We start from the raw sequence: 24,668 nt of genomic DNA, 5'->3' as shown, positions 1-24,668 counted from the left end.
AATAGATAAGGAAACAGTAATATACTATCCTAGAAATACCATCTGCATAGTATTATGTATAAATGAACAAAATAAAGGTCAGCACTACCGATACATCTATGCTCAAATCTAGGACAATGACACAAACAAAACTTTTAAAACCTTTCAGTTTTCCCCAGCATTCAAGGGGAAATGAGTCCTTATTGTACAACACAACACTTTAAAACAGCTGTCGACACTCAGTGGTCCTCGAGGTCCGAAAGGTTGGCAACGGCTGGTTTAAGAAACCTTTGGAGCAGTGGTTGCCAACCAGTGATCTCTGGACCACTGGTGGTCCGTAAGGTCCGGAAAAATTGGTGATTGCTGCTCTAAAACATTACAAATTAAATCTTGGTTATTTACCTTCTCTGAGTTGTAACAGAGTAATTCATTTTATAAGACCACGTTCCCTCTCTAACAAATGACGAAATAGTTATCATGCAGAAGAAATCACAGGTTTCATACACACACAAGAACACACCAAAGACGAGTTTTCTTTCAGAGTTTATTTTGAACACAAACACTTCACAGATTTTTTTAAAAGTCTGTACACTTCACAAGACAGTACAAATTAGCTACTATCTGTTAGTTACACATTAGGACATTAACACAGCCCATGATTTTTGCCCTAAAACAGGCAATTATGCTACTCCAACTCTCTGAGATTTTCCCAGATCATGTCACACGGCCCAGGAGCCTCCTCTTCTGTATCTCCCACTTCTGGAACTGGGCCCACAAGCCCAAACTTTAACTTGTTTATTTCTTTTCAGGTTCAGCACAATGAGGGTACTCTGAGACTTCACTTTTTCATCTTCATATCTGCTTCAATGGCACAGCGGCGCCCCCTGGTGCCACCATCCTAAATAACAGGCAGACAAAGAAAGGGAGCATGAGTGAGTTGGTTAAAAAATAAAGGAAAGAACAAGAATGCTGGGGATTTGATTTCTTAAGGGAGAGGGGAATTAGCAGAAAAATCCAGGAAATGAGGGACATAATATGTCTTCCCATAGTGTGTAGTAAAAATCACCTGGTAGTACTTTGTAAGAGAATATGTAGTACAGAGTATCTTGCTCCTGCCCACCAGAGGTTGCTGGAGTTCATCTGGGGCCCACAAAATGACTATTTGTCATCCCTCCGCAGCCCCCAAATTATGTGCAAAGGAACAGGAAGAGTAAAAGGTGGGAGAGTCAGAAAGGGCAGTGGATAGTGAGATTCTTAGCTAACATACCTGTCCAGCTGTTTGTTGGTCCCTAAAGAAAGGCCTTTCCTGCAGACTGACCCTGGCACTAGTTCCCTAGCACCACCTGACAGTTGTTTTCCATGAGATCAGGACAATCAGAAGGCTTCTTTCCATCTGCTGCTCTCTCCCTGCAGCCCAGATCCTTCCTCTTGTGCAATACATTGCTGTCTTCAATAGATAAAAGATCCTATTAACCAGCCTTGTAACAGCCAGCCAATTGCTTGGGATCCAGAGTCACTGTTGCAGGCCAATAAAAAAGAACGGAGATTATAGTGTTCTGTCTGTGGTACAGGCTGAGGCCTGTAGGCAAGATGGATGAACACTTTTGCTTGGCCAGGCCATTTTTACATTTCTAACATTTAAGAACTCAAATATTTAGAGCTCACCAACACAAGTTGCCTTTGAGGCAACAGTAAAAATAAAAATACCATCTTGTATTTGTATAACATTTTAATTTTTTTCAAGCCAGTTCCATACCCCTTATCTCATTTTATCCTCACAACATCCCTGTGAGGTAGGCTGGACAGGTACATCATTATATTAGCTCCAGCAGACAGATGAGGAAAACAAGGCTCCAAGACATAATCCAGTCAATTTAAGATCATGTGGCTTTTCTATCTTGCCTAATGCCCTTTCCATTATATCATGTCTCAGCACCCAAAAATGAATAACAGTCAGAGTCTCCAATTCATGGAGAAAGGAATAGGTCTTTAGTCTAGCTTTCCTAGGCTTATCACTATTTGTACCAGCCACTATTATCTGCAGCAGTCATTGTTACCGAGATCTTTATCTTATATTTTACTGAATGCTTATGTATGTAGGCATCAGTCTTGCAACTTATTATTAGGGGAAAATATAAAAACTGTGTGTTGAGTATCTAGTATGAGGAACGCTTTCAAAAGCCAGCTAGTAGCTGCTTCTCTGAATAATTTTCTATTTGTAAGAAAAGAATTGGCTAAAGGAGTCAGGAAATGAGGAGGAGTACATCCTAGATCCTTACCAATACCTCATTCCAGCCCAGTGAACTCATAAAAAGTCCCTACCCAGCCCACACACACACATGCAGAAAGACAGGAATGCAGAAGAAGAGACAGGTTCTTATTCAATTACCTGAATAAACAGTTCAACACATTGCTACATCTGCATGTTGGCTTTCCCTCTGCCACCCACCCCCAGCGGGAGCAGAGAATCTCTGTGGCACCACCCCTTGCAGCCATTCAATACTTACAAAGAGAGAGAGAAGGAAGGCAGGAGAGCCCATGGGGACACTGTCCTGTTAGAGGACAAACAAACACTGATCAGGTTCCACAGAAACTCTCAGCCATAAGCACCCCAAACCTCAGGACAGAGAAACAAGCACCACACACACAAAGACAAAACTTAAAAACTCAAGAACAAGAAGAAAGAGACCCAAAAGCAATCTAGCCATTATGCCTCTGGAACAGAAACTAATGGTCTGCAATTGTTACAAGCCAAGACATTTCCCACCTTGTGAGCACTCTCAGAAGAATTAGTAATTTGCTCACTCAGCTCACAATTTCTCCCATGTGACTGGGCCTTTCAGTCACAGTAGGTTTCTTGTTTAGATGGAAGCAAACGACCAACATTCTAAGGCTTGTACTAGGTGTACCAGTTAATAATGCGGATTTTGTAATAAAAGAAAACACGGTACTTTTAAGAGAAACATCAAAAGTGCTTTATTCATCCCTGGCTGGCTTGGCTCAATAGATAGAGGGCCTGAGGACTGAAGGATCCCAGGTTCGATTCTGGCCAACGGCACATGCCCAGGTTGTGAGTTCAATCCTAGTGGGGGACATGCAAGAGCCAGCCTATCAATGATTCTCTCTCATCACTGATATTTCTCTCTTCTCCCTTCCTCTTTGAAATCAATAAAGATATATATTTTTTTAAAGTACTTTATTCAAAGTAATGTCCATCGCTAGCTACACATTTCCCCCCATCTTTCAGGTAATTTGTGAATACCATCCCAATAGAACTTTTCTTGTTTTGAGGCAAACCATTCAGAGACCCAATTTTCCACTTCTTCGTACATTTTGAAGAGCTGCTCAGAAAGTATGTGTGCCATTGATCGGAACAAGTGGTAATGTGAAGGAGCGAGGTCTGGTGAATACGGCGGGTGGGTTAACACTTCCCAGGCAAGATCTTTTAACGTGTCTTTAACGGGTTTTGAAGTGTGTGATGGTGCATCATCATGAAGGAAAATTACTTTGCCGTATATTCTGGCACATTCTGGTCGTTTCACGATCAAAGCATGGTTCAAATTGATTATTTGTTGTTGGTAGCAATCAGTATTAACAGTATCATCTGGTTTTAGAAGCTCATAATACACCACACCTTCCTGATCCCAGCAAACGCAGAGCATTGTCTTCTTTCCAAAGTGATTTGGCCTTGCAATTGATGTTGATGGTTGAACTGGATCAACCCATGATTTTGTGCATTTGGGATTCTCAAAATAAATCCACTTTTCATTGCCAGTCACAATTCAATGCAAAAAAGACTTTCTTTCATGCCGTTGAAGCAAATTTTACTGATGACTTTTCGGTTTTCCATTTGTCTTTCTTTCAGTTGATGTGGCACCCATCTTCCTTCTTTTAAAATCTTTCCCATTGAAAAATGGAACATGTTCACCATAAGCTTCCTGAAGTACAGGATAACTTTCAGCAGCACTTTTCTTCAAAATAAAGTAATGAATTAAAACTTCCCACAAATGCTCTTTTTTTGGCACGAAATTCGACATTTTTAAACGTAAAAATATGGATGATGTTAACACCTTCAGCAAATTTGACTTATGAAGTTTTGAAGCTTGCTGTCAATACAACAAAATAGCATAGATATCAACATATGTGGAAATCCATCTATTGAAAAAAATCCGCATTATTAACCGGTATACCTAGTATGTACACCACTGGAATACTGAAGCCCAACAATACCAAGCTGTAACCTAAAGTTCTTTGGATGCTTCAGACTTCTAGCACTGGAACAATGGCAAACAGGCTCTTTCTTGGTCTCCTCACCTTCTCTGAAGCATCCTGTTTGCGGGTAGAATCTCTTCCTCGAAGACTTTTAGCACTGATCCCAGACTCAGATGTTTGCATAATCAACTGTGTGGCCAGGAATTGCTGTAGGGAGAAGAAACACAGTTGGCCCTAGAGACCAGATCCAGTAGGGAAGAATTAAAGATACCTTAGGCTTTGTAAATATAGTACCCTTTTGCAATCAGCATTCAAATACTTCTAGAAATTTAAAACACTCACTTTTAATTTTCGTTGTACATTTAAGAATCTAAAAATGCCAAATGGCTCTTTTTTTTTTTGGCTATAACATAGGATTGAAATTTCTATTCTCTAAGAAAGAATAAAACTAGATGAACCAAAGACTACCAAGTAATTTAAGTAATTTGGCAGACTCTGCAGAGATAGACCACATCCCTTCAAGTTTAATATCCCAAAAGGTGCCTGGCAATGCATTTATAGGTTAGAAATAAGTTTCTAGCCGGGACAGGTTTAGCTCAATGGATAGAGCGTCGGCTTGGGGACTGAAAGGACCCGGGTTCGATTCCGGTCAAGGGCATGTACCTTGGTTGCGTGCATATCCCCAGTAGGGGGTGTGCGGGAGGCAACTGATCGATGACTCTCTCTCATCGATGTTTCTAACTCTCTATCTCTCTCCCTTCCTCTCTGTACAAAATCAATAAAAATATATTTAAAAAAAGAAAAAAAGAAAAAGAAAAAAAAAGAAATAAGTTTCTATTTGTTGATTGTCTACTATAGTTATACTTAATGTAATACAAAATATACGTTAATCATTTTATAAGTATTTTATATTAAAATTTCAGGAAATTTGCCCAAGAAAGATGACTATTCTCTCACAACTCATTTACCATGCCAACATGAAAAAAGTAACATGAGCCCAGCAGACATGGCTCAGTAGTTGAACATCAACCTATGAACCAGAAGGTCACAGTTCGATTCCTGCTCAGGGCATATGCCCAGGTTGTGGGCTTGATCCCCAGTGTGGGGCGTGCAGAAGGCAGCTGGATCCATGATTCTCTCTCATCATTGATGTTTCTATCTATCTTTCCTTCTCCTTTCCACTCTGAAAACAATAAAAATATATTTAACATGAATCCAGCAAAAATAAAATTTCATATTCCTGTGTTTCTGCCTAATGCTATTCCAAGTAAAAGCCACCCTTTTCCTGACATCAATGTGAATCATTCCCTTGAGTATTTTCATTTCATCCATGCTCAAAAACTGAGGATCCTACAAAGTACCTGGATCTGCTCCAAAACATCTCGCTGCATCTCTACTGCCATGTGATAGACATCGTGATCCGAGCTATTATACATTACAGCATTCTGGAACATCAACATAATGTCACGCTGGAATTCAGCTGTGCTGCGGATCAGTCCATTTTCAATGTTTTTCTTAATTGTTGACAAATCCATTGGCCTGAAAAAGAACAACAGGTAAATTCATGAGCGGGGAAGAGGACTCAACTGGATCCCTGAATATATTATTACCATTTAGATCTTCTCACACATCCTGCTAATCCCAGCTGCCAGGACTTGGAACACTAAACCCTCACCCTGAAACATGTACTGAACCCAAAAACAAAAATCAGCCTGTATAATAAATACTGAGAAAGAATATAGAAGGGGTTAATTCTTTTAGACTATCATTGGTGATCCAGCTGCTGAAATAATCAGTTTAGCAGTTGGTCACCTTTACTCACATCAAAAACATTTGCTTTAAACTTACCGTCTAAAGCAAAAATCAACTAAGACTGAACAACTTACAATCCAGCGAAGTTGCCATGCTGAATTGATTATGGCTTACCTCTGCACGATGCTGTGGTAGCCAGGTGCTATGTCATCTGTAACAGGCTGCAGAAACACATTGGCATATCTGTCCAAAGAGAATAAGGTGCAATTACTGGCTTGTCCCCCAAAGCAGAGGTGAGAGAACCTAAGTAGCTGAAGGTTGTTAAGAGCCAATGCCTCTAGCCTCAAATAAGCCTACTCAAATATTCTTCTAGTCACCAACGAGAGGAGAAAGTATTCTTACTAACTGGTAAAGCCCCTACTCACCTATGATTAGCTGCAGCTCTCCATACAAGCATGATGGCTTTCTTCCAGATTTTCTGTGCTTGAATAGCTTCCTGATCCTCACTACAGACAGAGCTAAAATAAAAAAATACAGAAGTTCCACTAGGCATAAGTTTAAAAAAAAAAGTCCTAATTATTTCTTGTCAACTACAGGCATACCTTATTTTACTGTGCTTTGCTTTACTGAGCTTGAAAGATGTTACGTTTTTTTTACAAATTGAAGGCAAAACCCTCCACCAGCAAAAAGATTATGACTCACTTTATTGTGATACTCAGTTTATTGTGGTGGTCGGGAAACAAAACCAAAGTATCCCCAAGGTATGCCTGTATTTACTCCAAGTCAAGAAAGGGAAGATGAAAAAGTAAGATTAAAGAAAAGATCCTCTCCTACTTCTGACCTTCACTGCCTTGACCTCAAAGGAAGAATCTTAGATACTCACAACTGTGAAGAAGCAGGACTGCTGGGGATGGAGTCCGCCAGTGTGTGGGACTGCAGAGTAGCATTGTGTATACTAAAGCCATCATCACTCTCGCTCACAGGGGGTTCGTTATCCATTTCTGACAAGTAGCCTTCTCCTTGATCTTCTTCCTTAGGCTCCTCTAGACTCGCTGCTTCACTGACTCCATCTTCCTCCTCATCCTCACCTGGGGCATCCTTAGACACAGTGTGCTCCAGTTAGCAAATGTAAGCAAAGTCATTATGCAAGGTGTTATTAAACATAATCTGCCTTTTGGGTTAGATCAGTTCTAGAAAATGACCTCACACTGTTTCCTCACTAAGCCCTCTACCATTTATCCTACCATCCACTTAAAGACACTGAGTGATCAAGTAATTTAGAGCCTGGATAAAGCCAGGATCTTTTTAAAAGGAAGAAACAAAAAAAGCTACTTACTTAAGACTAAGCTAAGAGGCGTTCCTTCTTTCCCCTTGCTCTTGAGAGGAACTCTGACCCTGGGTACAAAGTTATCAAAAATAGCTTTTATTTTGTGTCTTATCTGATGGAGCAAGAACTCATCGCTTTATTTGAGTCTTTTAATACTACTTCAGTAATTCTAAAAAAATGATTTCCTCTTAATAGTGTAACTAATAACTTAATTTCTTATATGTTCTCCCTATCTCTAATATCCCTATTCATTTGATACATCACTCTGAATATATCAAAGCTTCTTTGTGCACTATATGCAAAGAAAGGTCTGTATGATATTCCTAAATTTTCAGATGGGAAGCACATGTTGCCATAATATTCCCACTACACCTAACTGTCCACTGCAGCTCTTTCCCATGCAACTCCTAAACCAGTCTCATCTCAGAGAATAAAGATGGGAATTTATGGAAATTTGTTAAAAATGTAGTGCTATAGGAAAATCTAGTCACACACCAATAGGAATAAAGAAAAGTCTGAAATACCTTTATCTGGCTTCCAAAAATAGTCCCTGATTCTTCTTTCAATGAGTCTGCAGAGGAGAGAAAGACTACCTGAAGAGTTTTCCACCTTAGCCTTCCCCTTCCTATGGACAATAATCCCCTGCTGCTCTCCTTTGCATGCTGACCTATTCTATCTCCTCTACCTGCCCACAACCCACAATCCCTCAGAAGCTAAAGCAAAAAGATTTCAAGTTAATTACAGATTACAGATTTTCTGGCCTTATTATTTACCTGACATTTCAAATTTGTGCTGAGTTTCTGCCTCTAAAGGATCTTCCATGGGATTTGAGCCATGTGATGGAGATAGCATGCTCCCTGGGGATGCCTAAAGACCAAAAACAACAAACACCCTAAGTACTGGTAAATCACTACAGCTTACACACTTTTATTCTTCAATGATAATGTGACTATATAAGCAATTCGAAGTCCTATCCATGTAATTAGATTCTAATATATTTAATAGATATAAGTATATGTATGTATAGCACTGATCACACTTATACACTTTAGACACATCAAACATGTTAAAATTCAGGAATGCAACAACAACAAAAAAAACCCATAGAGGCCTAAACTTTCACTTCTTACCTAAGGTATAACCCTCCACCCTCCCAGGCTCTTATAGTAAATACCTCTGTCTTTACAGTTGTAAGTGCAGTCTCATCGCTTTTCCCACTGGCAACATCTACTTCAGCAATCTCTCCAGCTGCAGTACTTCTGGGTTCCTCATCTAAGTCCTGATTCCTGAGTTCTGGTGGCTCCATACATGTGGCTGGAGCAACCCCAGTGACTATTTCAGCTCCTGAAATGCCTTGCTCTGGTTCTGTAGGTTCCATTTTGATCTCAACACCAGGTTCTCTGATGTCTACCAGTTCATGGATTCCTTTGTTTTCTGATTCCTCAAAGTCCAGCCTCTCTTGCTTGACTGTCAATTCTGGTGCAGAAAGAGGTACTGGCTTGTCCCGTTCCTGCTGCACAGGGTGCTCCCAGGGGCCAGGCAGAGACCGAGGATCATCATTGTCTTCACAGAACGACAATGCTGCTTCCACTGCTGCCACATCCAGCACTTCAGGATGATCATCTACCTGTCCCATAAAACATACATGCTGAAGTCACAGAAGCCCAATTACCTCAATTCTGTAAGCACTGAAGAAGATGGCCTGAATCTGCAGCTTCTCTCTCTATTTTCAACATGTATTAGAAGCAATCATGGACAGGCATCTGTCATGTGCAAATCAATAACATAGGGATGGCTCAGGAGATAACTAGTACATCAGCACCAAAGGGCTTTGGGACTACAGAGATGGAAGTGGGCAGAGGCATGAAAATTGTTTATGTAATTGTTACTATGAGAAGCAAGGAGAGGCTAAGGAGAGAAGCCTATGTATGACCCATGAGAGATTCTTTTGGGTGTTGCTGAATAGTTACCTTGTCCTCAATGATAGCAATGATGTCTCCAACAGTCTCAAAATCAAGCTCTTCACCTGTGTAAGACACAGCTATATCCATCTTCTCAGCCAGATCTAAATCTTCCTTCCCATCTATGCTGGGAGCCTTTGATCCTCCAGAAGCCTCTGCTACCCCTGATCGGAAACACTCCTCTTTGATAGAATTGATAATCATGGAGATTTCACTGCTATCCATGGAAACAGTCACAGTATGTGGATCCCCCACAGCCTCCATGGGAACACAAGTATCAGGCTGACTCACTGAATAACAGGAAGAGAAAAGTATCTCAGAAATTTATTTAGAACCAAACAACTACATGGAGATCACATCAAGGATGTAGACAGATGGCAAGTCCCCATACACTAAAGCTTAGAAAAAGTTCTTATATCTGCCTGTTTTCTTCTCCCAGTTTATCTAGAACACATGTGTCAAACACAAGGCCCGCGGGCCAAATCCGTCCCGCCAGGCCTTGCAATGTGGCCCACACCGCGCTGTCATCACTGCACTCCGCTGCGTTTCCATCAGAATGACAGTTTATGACTGTTGAGTAAACCATTCGGCCCGCGATTTAGGCTGGATTTTAGATTTTGGCCCCTTCTCTGATTGAGTTCGACACCCCTAATCCAGAAAGTAAGGTGAGAACATATTCTCAACGCCACTCCTATGTGTACATTTGGCCTTTTCCCCAACACATAAATGCCCACCCACCTCTTCTCATATCCTTGTTTTTCTAAGTATAAAGATGACAAATGTCCACGGGGAACAGAACAGAGGCATGTGAATTAGAGCTAATGCTCTTGATCACCTCTAACTGACATTTTGGACCTAGCAGCTGCTCAGGGCGTGGGTCAGGGACGCACCTGGAGCTACACTCTCAGGAGTGGAGACAGCCGGAGCAGAGGATGGTGCTGGTAGCGCAGGCATCATGACAATGGTAGCCTGGGACACAGACTCTACAGGGGGTGGCACAAGTTTAACTGGAGGCTCACTGGCAACAGTAGTGAAGGAAGCAAGAGGTGTGGTGAACTGTGTAGGACCAGCTTCTAAAAGCCGGGAAAGAGTGGGAGCACCTAACAGACAAAGAGGTACACAAAATGAGGTAAGAAAGAAGAACATAAATAAGAAGCAATGGCCACTTTAAGACACAACCAAGAAAATTTTAATCTCAAAGGATGAAAGCAATTCCTGTTGAATAAACTCATTACCTATAACTTTACTTTCTCTAATTTTACTTAATATCTTATACCAGTGGTTGGCAAACTGCAGTTCGCAAGCCACATGCGGCTCTTTGGCCCCGTGTGGCTCTTCCACAAAATACCATGTGTAGGCTCACACATACTGTGCGAATGAAACTTCATAGCCCATGCACAGAAGTCGGTTTTCGGCTCTCAAAAGAAATTTCAATCGTTGTACTGTTGATATTTGGCCCTGTTGACTGAATTTGCCAACCACTGTCTTATACTAAGATAGGAATGACCCAAAGCACTAGAAGTCACAATGTATATAAAAATTGGATGGTAATTTTTCCTCAGAAAAAAAATTAAACATAACAAAAACTGGTCTGAATAAATGTCACTCTGCTAAAGTGTGTCATAAACCAACCAAAATCAAATGCCAATGTTTGTTTGGTATTTTGTAAAGGGCTTTTTTTTGCCTTACATTTAATTCTCACTACATTTTTGCAAAGTATAAACACTGCAATTAATAAAAGAGAAAACTGAGGCTCAAGAGTTAAGTTTCTTAGCCAAAGTCACAAAACCAGAGTGTGGTAGGCCTGAGACTCAAGTCCAATTCCCTGAATCTAAATCTCAATCCTCTACTCTATAAACTCAGGTATCTTGATTTGCAAGCCCCAGAGAAGCAGCTTCACTATTAATTTCTCTAGTCCTCTAATATCTATGCTGTGATCACCCAGGGCTATCAATATTTTGAAGATGAAATGGATTTAAAATCTGGGACACTACAGGATTTAACAAGTTAAATAGTTCCAAGGTTGGACTTTAAATCTAGGATTAACAATTGCTTAGTAACAAAGGCTAGAAACCAAGGACTATCAATGCCAAGTTCAATATCTCTAAAGTAAAATGAGTAATGGAAAAGTGATGACTTACCTGAGGCAGCAGGGGAAGCTGCAACAGTGTTAGATGTTTGCTGCAAATCCCCACCATGTATCATGGGAAGGACCCCGCCTACCTCCAGGAGGACACCTGTACTGTTCAGGTGGCCAGAAGCCACAGCCATTTCACTCTCATTGACCTATCAGGGAAGAATAGAGGTGAAGGCTACACTCAAGCTTTCCTTTACTACCACTTCCCAAAAAAGCTCCAGCAGTTGACCAAACTTTACAAAAATAAAAGTTAATATCCAAAGAGAGTAATTTCAGGCCCAAGGGAAACTCTTAATTTTGTAACAAGAGTTCTCTGGAGAAGAGAACCAAAATAATTATGGTTTCAAATACCTCAGGATCCAAGAATACTATCAACTTATTGTGTTGGATTTTTTTTAAAATTAATTAACATTTAGGAGATTTTTTCCTCTTTTGAATCTTTTTTTCCATGTCATATTTTAGGTCCCAGGCACTCCCTTCCAAAATGTTAAATCACCACAGCTCTCAAACACCCACAGAAGTCTCCATACCAGTCTGGGGCTAGTAGGCAGGAGGCTGCCCTTCTTCAAGAGCTCTGACAGCAGAGGGGAGGGGGGTGGAGTTGCTTTCTGTCCAAGCATCTTTTTCTGGGGTGAATCATCTGTTACTGGGGTCATGGGGGCTTCTAAGGGTGCAGAGCCTGGAGGAAGGGTGTCAGGAATCCCAGGAAACGAGGTGACTGGGGTACTCGGCAAAGTCCCAGGGGTTACCTAAGAGACAACAGAGAACCTTTATCTGACTTCTCAAACTCTGAAAGGTTCCCTATTAATCTGGGTGGGTTAGTGTGTCTAACTATTATTGTTTTAGTCCTGAGTGGATCTGCCCAGAAACCCCCTATCCTCCTGCTCTCAGCCATAACTTTCTTCCCCACAATTGTTTCTTTTACATCTACCCATAATGATCCAATCACCCCACCCAACCTACCTTTTATACAAACTTCTTACCCACTATCAATATATTACAAAACAACTGTTCCTTATTTCAGCCTGAATTTCATAGGACTAATACACTTACAAACAATTCCTTGACATAGTCTTTTACCTATCTCTCAAAAGTTCAAAGCCTCAATGTTTTTAGGTCCATCCTTATCTTAAGAGCACAGAGCAAGGTCAAGTCTTTGACATACAGACCAAGAGAGGAAGTTGCCTCCAGGCCAAAAGTGATTTCCTCATCACTCAGCTCTCTGCTGGCTTATTGCCCCTTTGCTGATTAATTCCTGCATATGGAAATATACTCACCCCAGAGGTGGCCTCTTCCATAGTGGTTGCAGTCAAGTCCCCAAGTGGATAATCACTTCCTGGGGAAGCAGAATCTATAGGAGATCGAACCATCACAGTGGGTAACCTCCGAGGGGGTGTTTTTACTGCTTGACGAGCTAGAACATATAAGAGAACAATTTCTAAGTCTTCAAGATTAATTAAGTGAAACTAGACACTTCTTGGCTATTATATAATGAAGGACAAACAGGTATAGTGCATTACTTAAACAACATTGAGTTTGGATTAGAAAGCTTTCTTTTTTGTGTCTGTTATTTTCATTTTCACTATTATGGCCTTTTCACATTTCTAAATCTCAGCTTGATCTATGGATACTTTAGAAAGACATAAAGCAGATAGGAAGGAAAGTATATATTTATTGCACACTTGCACATCAAATTGATGAACATAGTATCATATGTGGTCCTTTCATGAAATTTAAAACTCAGAAATTTTTTTTTCTTTTGGCCTATTCTGAGTAACTGCAGTGTTAAAGTAAGTTTTTGAAAAGACTTCAGTAACACTTCTGGGAAATAAGAAAGTTTATCCAAAAGAAATTCTTAAACAAACACCTTTTAATTTTTTATCTAAAAAAAGGAATTGAAAACTAATGTTTTTATTAATTTTAGAAATAGAGGAAGGGGGAGGGTCAGAGAGAGAGAAATATCAGTGGAAGAGAAACACTGACCAATCAACCGGCTGCCTACTGCATACCCCATATCGGGGAATGAGCCCACAACCCAGGTACATGCCCTAACCAAGAATTGAACTGACGGACCTTTGGTGTATGAGTCCAATGCTTAACTGAACCTCACCAGCTGAGCACATTAAGCAAACATTTAAACTATTCAATTATCCCAAAGATCCTTGAGTAGGAAAATGGTTTAAACAGCCTTCTCAACAACTTTTTAAGATTCTGCTTTTGCCCAGCTGGTGCAGCTCAGTGATTGAGTGTTAACTCATGAACCAAGAGATCACAGTTTGATTCCCAGTTGGGGCACATACCCAGGGTTTTGAGCTCAATCCCCAGTAGGGGGCATGCAGGAGGCAGCCAATCGATGCTTCTCTCTCATCATTGATGTTTCTCTCCCTCTCTCTCTCTCTCTCTCTCTCTCTCTCTCTCTCTCTCTCTTTTTCTCTTGGAAATCAATAAAAACATTTTTTTTTTTTTTAAGATTCTGCTTCTAACAAGAAAGAAAGACCTCATGAACTCAGAGCATGTATTCCTAGAATTACAAATGCTTAAGTTCCTCTTCTTATCCAGTGCCTGGAATATTCTCAATCTTTTTATAGGCCTTTGACTTCTAAAATCTTAATTATGTTCAACATCTTTATTTTCAAACCTTTGTATCCTAAAAGTACACAGATCTACTGAGACTTGAGCAAAGCTAATTTTCTAAGAGTTCTTTCCAGGAAACAAAGGGATGTTTTTATTCTGATAAAAGAGATGACAAAGGAAAGTGCAGGTAAATTGGAATCAGTGGATTCTACATTATAAAATAGTTTTCAATTGCTTTTAGAATGCAATACCGTATAGTCAATCGCTAAATAGTCACTAGGCTCAGCTTACCTTGATATGCAGCATCCGTAGCCTTCCTCTTTACTTCAGCCTCCTCTTCCTCCAATTTCTTTTTCCTAAAGAGAAAATTAAAGGTTAGATTTTAGCCAGCTCTAGCACCTCCACGTTTCACAGAGCCTGACAAGGAAATTATTTGCCTGGCTAGCAGTTTCTGGATGAAAGGGCTAAAAAGGAATCAGTATCAGCAGAATAGGAAATTTTGAGAGTATTGCCTAATTACCAGTTCTTCATCCACACAAACTAAAGCCACTTTTAAGTTAGAACTAAGTTATGTTCTCATACTGTAATGTTCTATCTCATTACTTTCTAGAACTCATTCTGCCCCACCCCCTCCCAATACCAGGCCACTATGCAGCTTTCCCTTTCTAGAATCTCTCCAAGTCTTAAAGGAATGGCAGAAGGAGAAAATAAGCCAGATTATTAGAGGAGAAAAGGGGGTAAAGAGAAAAAAGTATAAGAATAATAACATAATGTAACCCACGTTGCAATGTCATTGCAAAGCTCCTCCAGTCTGCTGTCCATGTGCCCGGCCTGAATTAGTTCTGCATCTCTTTTCAGTCGTCTGTAGGAAGAAAGGGTGGTAGATAGACTTGGGTTTTTTAATCTGCTACTTAAAAAATTCTGACCAGACGGTGTGGTTCTGGGGTTGAGCGTCAATCCATGAACCAGGAGGCCACGGTTTGATTCTCAGTCAGAGCACATGTCCAGGATGTGGGCCCCCAGTGGAGGAAATACAAGAGGTGTCCAATTAATGATTACCTCTTCACTGATGTTTCTCTCTCCCTCCCTCCATCCTTCCCTTTTCCCCTCCCTTCCTCTCTCTGAAATCAAGAAAAATAAAAATAAAATCCTGCCCTAGTTAGTTTGGCTCAGTAGATAGAAACTCAGCCTGCTGACTGAAGTGTCACGGGTTCAATTTCCAGGGTCAAGGGCAACATGCTCAGTTGTGGTCTTGATCCCCAGTTGGGAGCATGCAGGAGGCAGCTGATCAATGATTTTCTCTCATCATTGATGTTTCTCTCTCCATTCATCTTTGAAATCCATAAAAATATATTAAAATGTTAGAAATAAATAAAATCCTGACCAATATTAGAAGTCATTCTCTTTTGTCTCCCCCAATCATTTGGCATTTCTCTGAAAAGTACCTATATTTTTCCTGGGTTTCCTTTATCATTTTCTTTAATTCCTCAACTCGTTCAGCAGTCAGTTTCCGAACAATGACATCTTCAACAGTTTCCACCACTTCTCCCTTTTCACCCCGTTTCCGTCTGTGGAAAATGAAAACATATACACATTTGAATAAGAGAATATCTATTCCCATTCCCACTTGCTTTCTTTGAGCCTTTTCAACCACCATCTAACCACAGATAACTTCTCCAATACTTTTATCACCCAGTAATATAAATAGATATATTAATAAACCAAGACTTCCTCAGTAAACACTCTCAATCCACTAAAGAGATTTAACTTGAGTGCCTGATTTTGTACTTACTTTGGGGTCTCGGTAGTTTCTAGAAGTTCAGAGTACTGAGAAGCACAATGCTATGGAAAAAAAAAGTGCAAGATGAGCAAGCCAAGAAAATTTAAACATACTAAAGTTTAGAGAAGGGAGACATGAGTGTTTCTAGGAGAGCAAATTACTTAGTGTCAAATCAGCTCAAAATAAAAAGATAACCTAATAGCCAATATTTATAGCTATTATCTACTGAGTAGTTACCATATGCAAGGCACTGTGCTAAATGTTTTATAGGTATTACCTCAGTTGAATCTTCAAAACAATCCTGAAGCAACTTTTATCTCTATTTTACAAATGAAAACTGAAGCTCATTGTCCAAAGTTTTCAAGCAGAGTCATATTAAACCCAGATCTATTTAATCCCAAGCTTGGGCTCTTCTGTGTGGTTTTTTGGGGTTTTGTTTTTTTTTTTTTTTTTACTTTTAGATATTTCTTTTGAAGAGGGGCTCTTAACAATTATGCTACACTGACAATAGTAATTTGTAAAATGAGCATACGTAGATAGATAAGCAAACAACAGATAATGAAAAGGTACTCTCCCTCCTCATGGTATAAAAGTCTTGTGATTAAAAGGCAAGGAACCCACTTCACATCTCAGAGACTGCTCTAAAACTTGCTTGGGAACTTACTTTTTGCGAGAACCAGTCTGGAGGGCGGCCAGGTTCTGCAAAGGGCTTGATTGCTCTGCTAACCGATACCCTATAAAATAAGAAAAGCCTTAATACACACCAAACAGAAGAAAAAAAGAAGGGGGGGGGGGCGCAAAAGATGGGGGAAGGCACAGAGAGGAAAAGTACACTGACAGTTCAATGTTTGAAGCACAAACCTTGGGGGGGGGAAAACTGCCACTGGGAGGTATACTGTCAAATGTGACTATGGAAAATAACATTACTTTAAAGTCATTTAGAAGGATTCATTGCTAAAGTTTTCCTAGGTGATGTATTTCCTAGGTGAAGTGAAGGTATTAGAACCTAATAAAGCATCATTTCTGTTCATTTGGGAAAATACTTTTATGTTGATTTTGACTTCTTAGAAAGATCTGCCTTTTGAAAAGCAATTTATAATATAATACAGACCTAAAAATGTTCTTCTGATCCAAAAATACAGCTCTCCTAGTAATGTAATAATAAGAAAATAATGCAACAGCCCTGGCTGGTGTGGCTCAGAGTTAGAGCATCAGTCCTTGCACAGAAGGGTCACAGGTTTGATACCTAGCCAAGGGCAAGTAATCTATGTTGTAGATTCATTACCTTGCCCCCGTTGAGTGTATGTAGGAGGCAACCAATGTGTCTTCCTCATGTCAATGTTTCTCTCTCTCTCTTCCTTCCTTCCACCCTCACTAAAAATCAATGGAGCCCTGGCTGGTTTGGCTCAGTGAGTAGAACGCTGGCCTGCAGACTGAAGGGTTCTAGGTTTGATTCCAATCAAAAGCATGTGCCTGGGTTGCAGACTTGATTCCTGGTTGGGGCATGCAGGAGGCAGCCAATCAATGATTCTCTCTCATCATTGATGTTTCTATCCCTCTCTACCTCTCCCTTCCTCTCTGTAATCAATAAAAAATATTTTTTAAAAATCAATGGAAAAAATATCCTTAGGTGAGGATTAAAAAAAAAAAAAAAACATTAACAAAATAAGCAAGCACCAAGAAGTATAGTGTAAACTTGATCAGAATGGTGAATAGTTAGGTTTTCCTTAATGACTGCAAAAGGATCTTTACCATATGACTCTCTAACTCTATGAAATATTGAACAGTCCATAAATATAACCATGGAATATATGTGGTGATATGAATATAACAATATTAAAAAAGCTGACAATTTTCTGCTATGAAGTAATTATACAACCTTTTAAAAAGTTGCAAGTATAAACATGCAAAAATGAAAAGAGTTGGACCAGAATGAGATTTTTTTTTAAGTATATTAAGATTTTTTTCTGTCCAGGTACTGAATACATGGGCAATCTAGATTGATTATTCTCCATACTTCTCTTTTAAGGTTGAAATATTTCATAACTTTAAAAAGTTTTTAAAATTTGATCCATAATTTATAACTTATACTGAGAAAAGTCCTAAATACACCCAAGATTTAAATGTTCAAAAAAATTTAACCATGAAAGTACTAGAAGAAATCATAGACTATTTTATATTTCAGACTAAAGAAGATCTTTCTATTTATGACACAAAATCCAAGAGCTGTAAAAGAAAATTATTAAATCACATTTTAAAAATATTTTATTTATTTTTATTGATTGATTTTAGAGAGAGGGAGGGAGGGGGCAGAGAGAAACAGAAACACACTGAGAGAGATGGATTTGATTTTCCAATTATTTATGTATTTACTGGACTGACCAGGGATCCACAACCTTGGCATATTGAGACAATGTTCTAACCAATGGAGCTATCTGGTGAGGGCTTAAAAGTTTTAAGGTAAAAATACCACCATAAATAAGTCAGATGGCGCAAAAAGCTGCATCTCACACCTCAAATGATTAATCTCTCCAATACACAAGGAGCTCCCCAAATTAAGAGGATATAATCAAATAGAAAAATCAGTTTATAGATGGAAACAAAATTGGCTCCTTAACACATGAAAATATTCTACCTCACTCATCACAGAATAAAATGCAAATGAAAAAAGGAAAACTATTTTTCACCTTTTATAATACTGTCCAAGATAAAAAACACAATCTATGAACCAGGGTATAGAAAACAGACATTCTGGTATATTATCAAAGGGAGTATAAATTGAAACAATCTCTGAGTAGGGCAATATATTTGTCAAATTTTATAAACTCATATAAACTCTTTGATACAATTATTTTTTTAAGTATATTTTATTGATTTTTTTTTTTTTTTTTTTTTTTTTTTTTACAGAGAGGAAGAGAGAGGTAGAGAGTTAGAAACATTGACGAGAAAGAAAAATTGATCAGCTGCCTCCTGCACACCCTCCACTGGGGATGTGCCCGAAACCAAGGTACATGCCCTTGACCAGAATCAAACCTAAGACCCCTCAATCTGCAAGCCAACACTCTATCCACAGAGCCAAACTGGTTTCGGCTGATCCAATTATTTTACTTTCAGTTTATCTTAGATAGTACTTATACATAACTATGCAAGATTGTATTTGTGTAGGCAAATGTCCATTAAGATAGTACAACTTTATGATATATCCAAAAACAATATCATGTAGCTGTTGTTTTTTTTTTTTAAAAAAGGCAGCAATAAGATAGATCCTGATATACAGATATATAAAGACCTAAAAGATATAATATGCCCAGCTGGTGTGACTCAATGGTTGAGCATCGTCCCATGAACCAGGAGCTCACAGTTCAATTCCAGGTCAGGGCACATGCCCACATTGTGGCCTCCATCCCCAGCAAAGGCATTCAACAGGCAGGCAATCAGTGATTCTCTCTCATCATTAATGTTTCTAGCTCTCCTTCTCCCCTCCTCTTTGAAATCAATAAAAATATATTTAAAAAGGAAAAAGAAAATATATTTTTGTTCATATTTACAAAATTAATGCCTAGAGAAACACACAAGAAACTGCTAACATGAGGGAGAAAGACACTGTACCATTTTGAATTTTGAACCTTGTCCTAGTACTTCCTCAACAAATACCAATTTAAAATTTCAAAGTGTTTTCACGCTATTTTTCTAATAAAATTGTGAGAAAATATACAGATTAGATTGTATTCCAAACCAGTTTCCTTGACGGTTTGTTTAAAAAAATCAGTTCAGTCCTTGCCTGTGTGGTTCAGTGGTCGGAGTGTTGACCTAAGCACCATAGAGTCTTGGGTTCAATTCCCAGACAAGGGCATGTACCTGGGTTGCAGGTTTGATTCCTAGTTCCAGTTGGGGCAAGTGTGGAAGGCAACTATTAATGTGTTTCTGTGGATATTTCTCTGCCCACCCACCCCCTTCCCTTCAACATAGTTTGATTCCCAGTAAGCACAAATGTCTGGGTTGTGGGCTCAATCCCCAGTAGGAGGTATGCAGGAGGCAGTTGATCAATGATTCTCTCTCATCATTGATGTTTCTATCTCTCCCTCTCCCTTCTCTGAAATCAATAAAAACATTTTTTTTAAAAAAGGTGTGAGAGCCAGGACCGGTTTGGCTCAGTGGATAGAGCGTCAGCCTGCGGACTGAAAGGTCCTGGGTTCGATTCCGGTCAAGGACATGTACCTTGGTTGCGGGCACATCCCCGGTAGGGGGTGTGCAAGAGGCAGCTGGTCGGTGTTTCTCTCTCATCGACGTTTCTAACTCTCTGTCCCTCTCAATTCCTCTCTGTGTAAAATCAATAAAGTATATTTAAAAAAAAAAAAAAAAGGTGTGAGATATTCTATGTAGCAGTTGTTCTTGAATCAAAGTAAATGGTAAACCCCAACACAAGATGAACCACACTAAATTGATAAATCTCAGATTTAACTTAAATATAACTCAAGTGAAATATAAATTGAACTTTTTTTTTTTTTTTTTTTTTTGGTCTGTTAGCTTGTTAATCCTAACCTGAGGTCATTTTTCCATTGATTTTGAGAGTGGAAGGGAAGGGGAGAGACAGACATGGATATGAGAGACACACGCCGATTAGTTGACTCCTGATGCATCCTGATCAGGTCTAGAGATCCAACCTGTAAACCAGGTACCCACCCTTGACCGGAATCAAACCGTATGCTTCACTCCAAGGACTAACGCTCTACCTACCGAGCCAAACCAGCTATGGCCCCACTTACATCTTTGAAAAGTTATTTTTAAAATAGATAAAAGTGTCCCTGGCTGGTTTGGCTCAGGGAATGGAGTGTTGGGGCACATCCTCAGGAGAGGGTGTGCAGGAGGCAGTTGATTGATGTTTCTCATCAATGTTTCAAACTATCCCTCTCCCTTCCTCTCTGTAAGAAAATCAATAAAATTTATTTTTAAAAAATAAAAATAATAAAAATAAAAAAATAATATAAAGTGGCAGAAATACTAAAGGTGACCAGTAACTGCTTTTGTAAACTCATCTGAATGGTTAAAGTAGAAGAGGCATACCATGTAAACACAAATGTGTATAGTAAACTATAAGGCTTAAGACAATTAAAATGGCCTTGGATCCTGAGGGAAAGGAGGAGGTAAAAACGTTAAAAATGAAAAAGTGTATGTCCTAGTAGCAAAAAAGTTGGAAACCACAGTCCTATTATTTGATACTTAAAAAGAAATACTGGAGTGCCAAAACAATTCAATGAAAGCAGTGTCTTTAAACAAATACTGGGTACTGGGAGAGTGGATATCTACATGCAAAAGGGTCCCCTGCCTTAGAACATACATAAAATTACCTCAAAATGGACCCAGCATATAATTGTAGAGCTAAAACTATAAAGCTCTTAAAAGAAAGCATAAAATTAAATGGTTTCTTAGCTATGACACCAAAAACACAAACAGAAGAAAAAAAAATACATAAATTGGACACATCAAAATGAAAAACTTTTGAGTAATCAACAATACCAATAAAAAATGTAAGACAATACACACACAAAAAGAAGTATTTGAAAGTTGTTTGACAAGGATTTGTGTCCAGGGTAAAGAACTCTTTAAAGTTAGTAATAAATATAATTAAAGTACCTGAACAGAAATGTCTCCAAAGTAGACATACACATGGCTAATAAGCATATAAAAAGGTATTCAAGATTAGGCATTAGGTATATGCAAATCAAAACCACAATGAGATATCATTACATATTCATAGTACAGCTATAATAAAAAAAGACAAAAAATGTTGAACCCACATTTTTATATATATAGTTCATTATAACCCATATATATAGCCCAGCTGGTGTAGCTCAGTGGTTTAATTGTCGACCCATGAACCAAGAGGTCAGATCCCCAGTGGGGGGCATGCAGGAAGAGTCAATCAGTGATTCTTTCTCACTGATATTTCTCTCTCTCTCTCTCCCTTCCTCTCTGAAATCAATTAAAAAAATAATAATTTTTCAGTTCCTCAAAAGTTAAACATTGACTTAAAACAACACAAATGCTCATCAACTGATGAATGGATAAACAAAATGTGGTATACTCATACAGACCATCATTTAGTCATACAAAGAAAAAGTATAAATGATATAATAAGAACCTTGAAAGTATTATGCTAAGTAAAAAAAATCCAGTCATAAAAGACCACAAATATTTCATTTACATGAAATGTCCAGAATAAACAGAAAGTAAATAATTAGATGAGGTGGAGATTTTACAGTGACTGACAGTTGCACAACTCTGAATATACTAAATTCTGTGAATGCATTGGGTTAATATTATGGCATGTAAATTACCCTATCTAATAAAGAGGGAATATGCTAAATGACACTCACACCATTGCAAATATGGTGGCACCCACAGCCAATAAGGAGAAAAAATGTTATTTGACTGTCCCACCCTCAAAGATGGCAGCCCCAGTGGGATGCCTGCCTCCAGAGTCCCCTAGTCTCCTCAGCCTCCTAGGGCCAGCAGCAGAGGTGTGATGGGGCATCATCTTCCCCTGATGGTAGGGTTGCCTCCCACCCCTGAGGGCTCCTAGATTGAGAGAGGGGGCAGGCTGGGTTCAGAAAACCCCCCTTCAGTGCATGAATTTTCATGCATCAGGCCTCTAGAATCTTAATAAAGTTGTATAAAAGAAACTTAGAGGCCCAGGGCAAGGCCCCTCAGCCTGGCCTGCGCCCTCTCACAATCTGGGACCCCTTGGGAGATGTTGGACTGCTGAGGGATGTAGTAATGCCTGAAGCGGCAGGCAGCGGGGGAGGAGCCCAAGCCAGGCGGGCACCACTCCAGCTCATCCAGCCCCTCTCGGCCTGTGGCTGCAGCTCAGAAACGCTGCCTCCAAGGTGGGAGAGGCTCATGCTGCCACAGTTGCACTCGCCAGCCATGGGCCCAGCTTACTTCGGTCAGCTAAGCAGTACTCCCACTGTGGGAGCACACTTTGGGGGGGGGGAGGGTGTATCTCCTGCATTTAGTGTCTGCCCTCTGGTGGCCAGTGCATGTCATAGCTACCGGTTGCTTAGACTTTTTTATATATATATTAATATATAATATAGGTCTGTCCCCTCAATCCAGCCGCGCCCTCTTGCAATCTGGGACCCCTTGGGGGATGTCCAACAGCTTAGGCCTGCTCCTCAGGAGATCGGGCCTACACCACAGTCAACATCCTTAGAGCTACTGAGGAGGCAGGAGGGACTCCTACCATCACTGCTATTAAGCTTGCAGAGGTGAGCCAGGCTTGTGGCTGAGTGGAGCTCCCTTTGTTAGAGGGCACTGACCACCAGGGGGCAGCTCCTGCATTGAGTGTCTGTCCCTTGGTGTTTGGCGTGTGTCAATGCAACCTGTTGTCCCCCACTTAGGATCAATTTGCATATTACCCTTTATTATATAGGAAGATACTGCTTATAGGTCAGTATGACTAATTACAGGAATCCAGTAATGTAAAAAAAAAAAAAAATTTTTTTTTTAAATCAACTATTTTGAAGACCCAAGAAACCAGACATCTGAAATACCTTACCAATTTTGATCCCCACTCCGCATGACAGAAGATGCTAAACACAGCTTCTCTCGGATGGACCATGGTTCTGTGGGGCCACTACTCAACAGCTTGTGTTCTGAAAGGAGAGGAGGTTTAGAAGCAACCCCTGAGGCACCAGTTCTTGGCCCCAAAGGGAGGTCTAAAAGCCTAATATAAAACATCCCGACTTGTAAGGACAAAGTGAGCTCCCTCAGCAAATCTTAATTTTCACCTCGCTAGTAAAATATCACCACTGGATGGGTGGTACCTATTCATTGCGTGCAAATTGCAATGAGTATCTGGTAAAATATTTAATTTCCTCATGACTACCCTGCTTTATAAAAATATTCTTAAAAAAAAAAAAACAACGTCAGATTTAAGATAAAGCAGTTTTCCCAAAAGGCCGTTTTAATAATACATATTTTATCCCAATGTGAACTCCAGGACTTTATTTCATTTCCCAGGATTTTATTTCATTCCCCCTCACTGCACCGCCTCCTCCCAAGCATGAACTTGTTTACTGTTTTCAGACTCTCCCCGCCCCCTTGAGTTGTCAGGCCTAAAAGATCTTGTCAGTCCACAAAACAGAGGAAAATGGCTGAGATGCAAGAGACGCGGTTTCCCTGGCGGCAGAAAATTTCCCATTTCTCTGTGGCAGACAGCAGGAGCCCACAAAGGTTGGTCCGAGTGTGAACGGCTCTTTGAGGTGCCGGCCACTCGGTACGGCTCACAACACGTCTTGGTCTGCACGCCGCGTCTCTAGAGCAGCTTTACACCCTCACTCCCCACAGTTCCCAAACGTACAAGGATTTGCTGAGCTGCTGCTTTCAAACCTCCGCGGCTGCCCTAAGACACAAGACCCCTACTCTTTTGAACCCCCAAATAATGGCCTTTCCACGACGCTGTCGAGCGAAAGTCTCTGACGACTCTGGGCTCTCAGGAACATCATGGGCTTCCCCGAGCGCGTGACGGAAACCAGGGGCCCGGCCGCGGCTCTACAAAAGCCTTCCCCGCAAAACAGCGCCGATACTTACTGCCCGTTCCGGTCGCCATCTTGGCCCGAAGTCTTCGGCCCCCGAGGGAAGACGGCTTCGTAGAGGTCCGAGACGTGGGGGAGTCTGGGAAATAGTTTGGGCGTTTGTTCGTGTGTCTCCTGGGAAATGTAGTCTCCCACCCCGAGACGAACAAGCGTCTTCAACCAGCTCTCCTTGGCGCTCCTGAGAAGGAACGGGCTAAAGGACCAAGGATGAGGGCTGAAACCTCAGGACTTCCTTTAGCGTTCGTGGGAAATAAATGCTTAGGGTCCAAGAAAAAAAAAAAAGTATTAAGCGGGAAGAATTCCACGGGGCTCAACTCCAAACTCCGACAGTTGGAAACCCGGATGCACA

The 24,668-nt window shown here is 40.2% G+C and overlaps 1 protein-coding gene across 15 annotated transcripts; it reads right to left on the bottom strand.

The window, feature by feature from the left end:
* Positions 1-506: 506 nt before the first annotated feature.
* Positions 507-24,539, bottom strand: BRD8 (bromodomain containing 8). Of its 15 annotated transcripts, none has more exons than XR_004985489.2 (22): positions 24,315-24,535; positions 23,281-23,377; positions 16,387-16,456; positions 15,735-15,784; positions 15,388-15,510; positions 14,724-14,804; positions 14,234-14,298; positions 12,646-12,782; positions 11,899-12,117; positions 11,373-11,517; positions 10,122-10,331; positions 9,241-9,521; positions 8,445-8,897; positions 8,044-8,137; positions 7,795-7,841; positions 6,827-7,056; positions 6,369-6,461; positions 6,118-6,186; positions 5,553-5,730; positions 4,294-4,425; positions 1,247-1,495; positions 507-877 (listed from the first exon to the last, which is right to left on the bottom strand). XR_004985489.2 is itself a non-coding variant. In XM_036423316.2 (22 exons), exons 1-22 carry the CDS (start codon positions 24,331-24,333, stop codon positions 818-820), a joined length of 2,898 nt encoding a protein of 965 aa, XP_036279209.1. In that variant the 5' UTR covers positions 24,334-24,533; the 3' UTR covers positions 507-817. The 15 variants fall into 15 exon arrangements, 12 of the variants coding, with proteins under 12 accessions (XP_036279209.1, XP_036279210.1, XP_036279211.1 ...); XR_004985490.2 differs by having other exon boundaries at positions 4,294-4,398; positions 24,315-24,531; XM_036423316.2 differs by lacking the exon at positions 1,247-1,495 and adding an exon at positions 2,487-2,531 and having other exon boundaries at positions 24,315-24,533.
* Between the last annotated feature and the right edge of the window lie 129 nt (positions 24,540-24,668).

This window comes from Pipistrellus kuhlii, unplaced genomic scaffold (genome assembly GCF_014108245.1).
Source record: "Pipistrellus kuhlii isolate mPipKuh1 unplaced genomic scaffold, mPipKuh1.p scaffold_m20_p_8, whole genome shotgun sequence".
Taxonomy (NCBI): Eukaryota; Metazoa; Chordata; class Mammalia; order Chiroptera; family Vespertilionidae; genus Pipistrellus; species Pipistrellus kuhlii.
Note: the sequence above shows the minus strand (reverse complement) of the source record. Positions and strands in the feature narration are given on the sequence as shown.